Source organism: Buceros rhinoceros, unplaced genomic scaffold, assembly GCF_000710305.1.
Source record: "Buceros rhinoceros silvestris isolate BGI_N320 unplaced genomic scaffold, ASM71030v1 scaffold3439, whole genome shotgun sequence".
NCBI lineage: Eukaryota > Metazoa > Chordata > Aves > Bucerotiformes > Bucerotidae > Buceros > Buceros rhinoceros.
This window is the reverse complement of record NW_010429632.1, coordinates 103,772-105,947: the sequence shown is the minus strand read 5'-3', so window position 1 is coordinate 105,947 and position 2,176 is coordinate 103,772. Positions and strand designations below refer to the sequence as shown.

General features: G+C 49.4%; 1 protein-coding gene across 1 annotated transcript in view; it reads right to left on the bottom strand.

The window, feature by feature from the left end:
• BFSP1 (beaded filament structural protein 1, filensin) overlaps positions 1–1,923 on the bottom strand; it is a 19,467-nt gene extending 17,544 nt beyond the window's left edge. Inside the window, exon 1 of the mRNA XM_010142691.1 lies at positions 1,553–1,923. Coding sequence (XP_010140993.1) covers positions 1,553–1,923 — 371 coding nt within the window. The remainder of the gene's footprint in view (positions 1–1,552) is intronic.
• Positions 1,924–2,176: the final 253 nt, after the last annotated feature.

The window sequence follows — 2,176 nt, the reverse complement described above, 5'->3', positions numbered from 1 at the left end:
CTGGAGAGGTTAGTTTTTGAAGTTTTATGGGTTTTCTTTCTTAGCTGGCTCATTTTCTCGATTCAAATCTCAGGGTGGCCCCAGGAATAGCTGCGGCAGATGAGGCGGTGTGTGCCAAGCAGCGTGCAGGGGAGGGCAGGATGAGGCAGCGCTAGGACCGTACGGCTGCTGATAGCGATACAGCATCAGACCATGGCCTAGAGACACAGATGGCCTCGACGTCAATTATTGCACATCTCTTTTCGGTCTCTTTCCCGTTGAAAAATGATTGGAGATAGAAAAGGAAAATATTACCAGTCTCACACTGATATTAGTCCAGAGAAGGGGAAAATCAGTATAGAGAATCAGATGGAAAAATCATGTTATTTGGGCAAGGTCGGACAAAAAGTCTGTGATGGAGACAAGGGATGAAATCTTGAGGGACTTGTATTCCTGCAGTAGCAAGACAGTGCTCCAGATGATCCACCTTCTGCCTTATTAAAAATGTTTCTGGTGAGTGTGGCGAGCATCGTCCAGCAGTGGCTGCACTTCTACTTAGGTTGCATTTGTTGAAAATATTTCATTTTTCTTCTTCCCATCACTGTCAGTGAGAAGTATTTCTAAGCTAAACCATGTTATATAGAGTTCACCCATCATCCTTTGGTGGAGAGGATGAAAAGCTCCTCTTCAGGCTCCATGCTGGTGCCAAATTTTTCTGGGTGAACTAGCCAAAAACAACCATTCAGGGGCAAGAAAATCTGACCCATAAATAGCAGGAGCCAAGACTCTTCTCTCCTGTGAGGAGTCCTTTTATGAGCAATACTCAAGTCTTGTTGTGTTACTAATTAAGCACAATATGGCCAACACTGCCTGCTGATGAAGGGTAGGAACTAGACATATCTGAAGGCACTGGTGTATGCCTCAGCCCCCAAGGCTCCTGCTCTTTGATTTACGGTGCCACTGAGGTTGAAGAGAGGTGAACTTAGGGGAAACCTGTTCTTACAGCTCTTGCTTTAGTAGCACGAGGTGGAAATAATGGGATGAAGGAAGAAGAGGAGGGTAATTAGGCAAATTTTACATACTAGGAAAAAATTTTACTTTCTTTTCATCTCACATCTCTAGCAGCTGGCACAGGCTGGCCCAGGTACCACACAATGCCTGTAAATAAGGATTTCTCAGACATGTCCCATCAGGAGATGGTTGGGGTTACGTAACTCTGTGCTGCTCAGACACAAGACTTGCTTCAAGCTGTTTTTCAGTTGGGTTTTCCCTCTTAGCAGCCTGGAGCACAATCCTCCTAAAGCAGCTGATGTGTATCACAGCGACCTGCTGCCATGGAAGGGAGAGTGCAATTGCCTGACTAGTACCAATGAGACCATGAGCTGGAGCTCCTTAAGTCCTGCCACCTTGCTTTTCACCATGGGCTTACATGCCGCCCCTTGCTACAAGTCTAATACACAATGAGAGACATCACCTACACACAAGAAGCAGCTAGTGACAACAAAGCCATCCTTACTGCAAAGATTAACTATAGAAACGATACCGCTTATCTTCCCCCGTTCTCAAGTCTTACTTGTTGCGGTACTCATCGAGCATGCGCTGGGCGTCCTTCTCTTCCCGCTCCAGCTTGGCTCGGTCAGATGCCAGCTCCCGCATTCGCTGGCGGTTGAACTCAATCTGCCCGGCAAAGGCTTCATCCAAGCCCACCAGCTCATCCATGCGCTGGAAGGTCTCCAGCTGCTTGCGCAGGATGGTGTTGCGCTGCTCCAACACGCGCGCCCGGTTGATGTAGCTGGCGAAGCGCTCGTTGAGCTCCTGGAGGTTCTCCAGGCCCCGGGCTTGGGCCAAACTGTCAAATTCGGGGGAGCCTCGCAGCTCATCGTAGGCGTCTGACCGCTCGTACTTCTCTTTGCGCACCTCTCGGAGGAAGCTGCTCCTGTACATGGCTGCAGGGGGACTGTGCGGTGCCGTGGTCCCCTCTTGTGTGCCTGCCTGTCTCTCCAGTTTGGATCTGAATTATGTCTGGGGGGTTTGGGGAGGAAGAACTGAACATAATCACCCCCCCAGATGATTAGGACTTGTCTCCAGGGCTGTTTGTGGCACTAAAGGCATCATATGCAGCAGAGAACTAAATAAATCCCCATGGCCCCGCCTTGGAACCACCCATACAGGCGTCAGCAGTTCGGAGGAGCAGCGG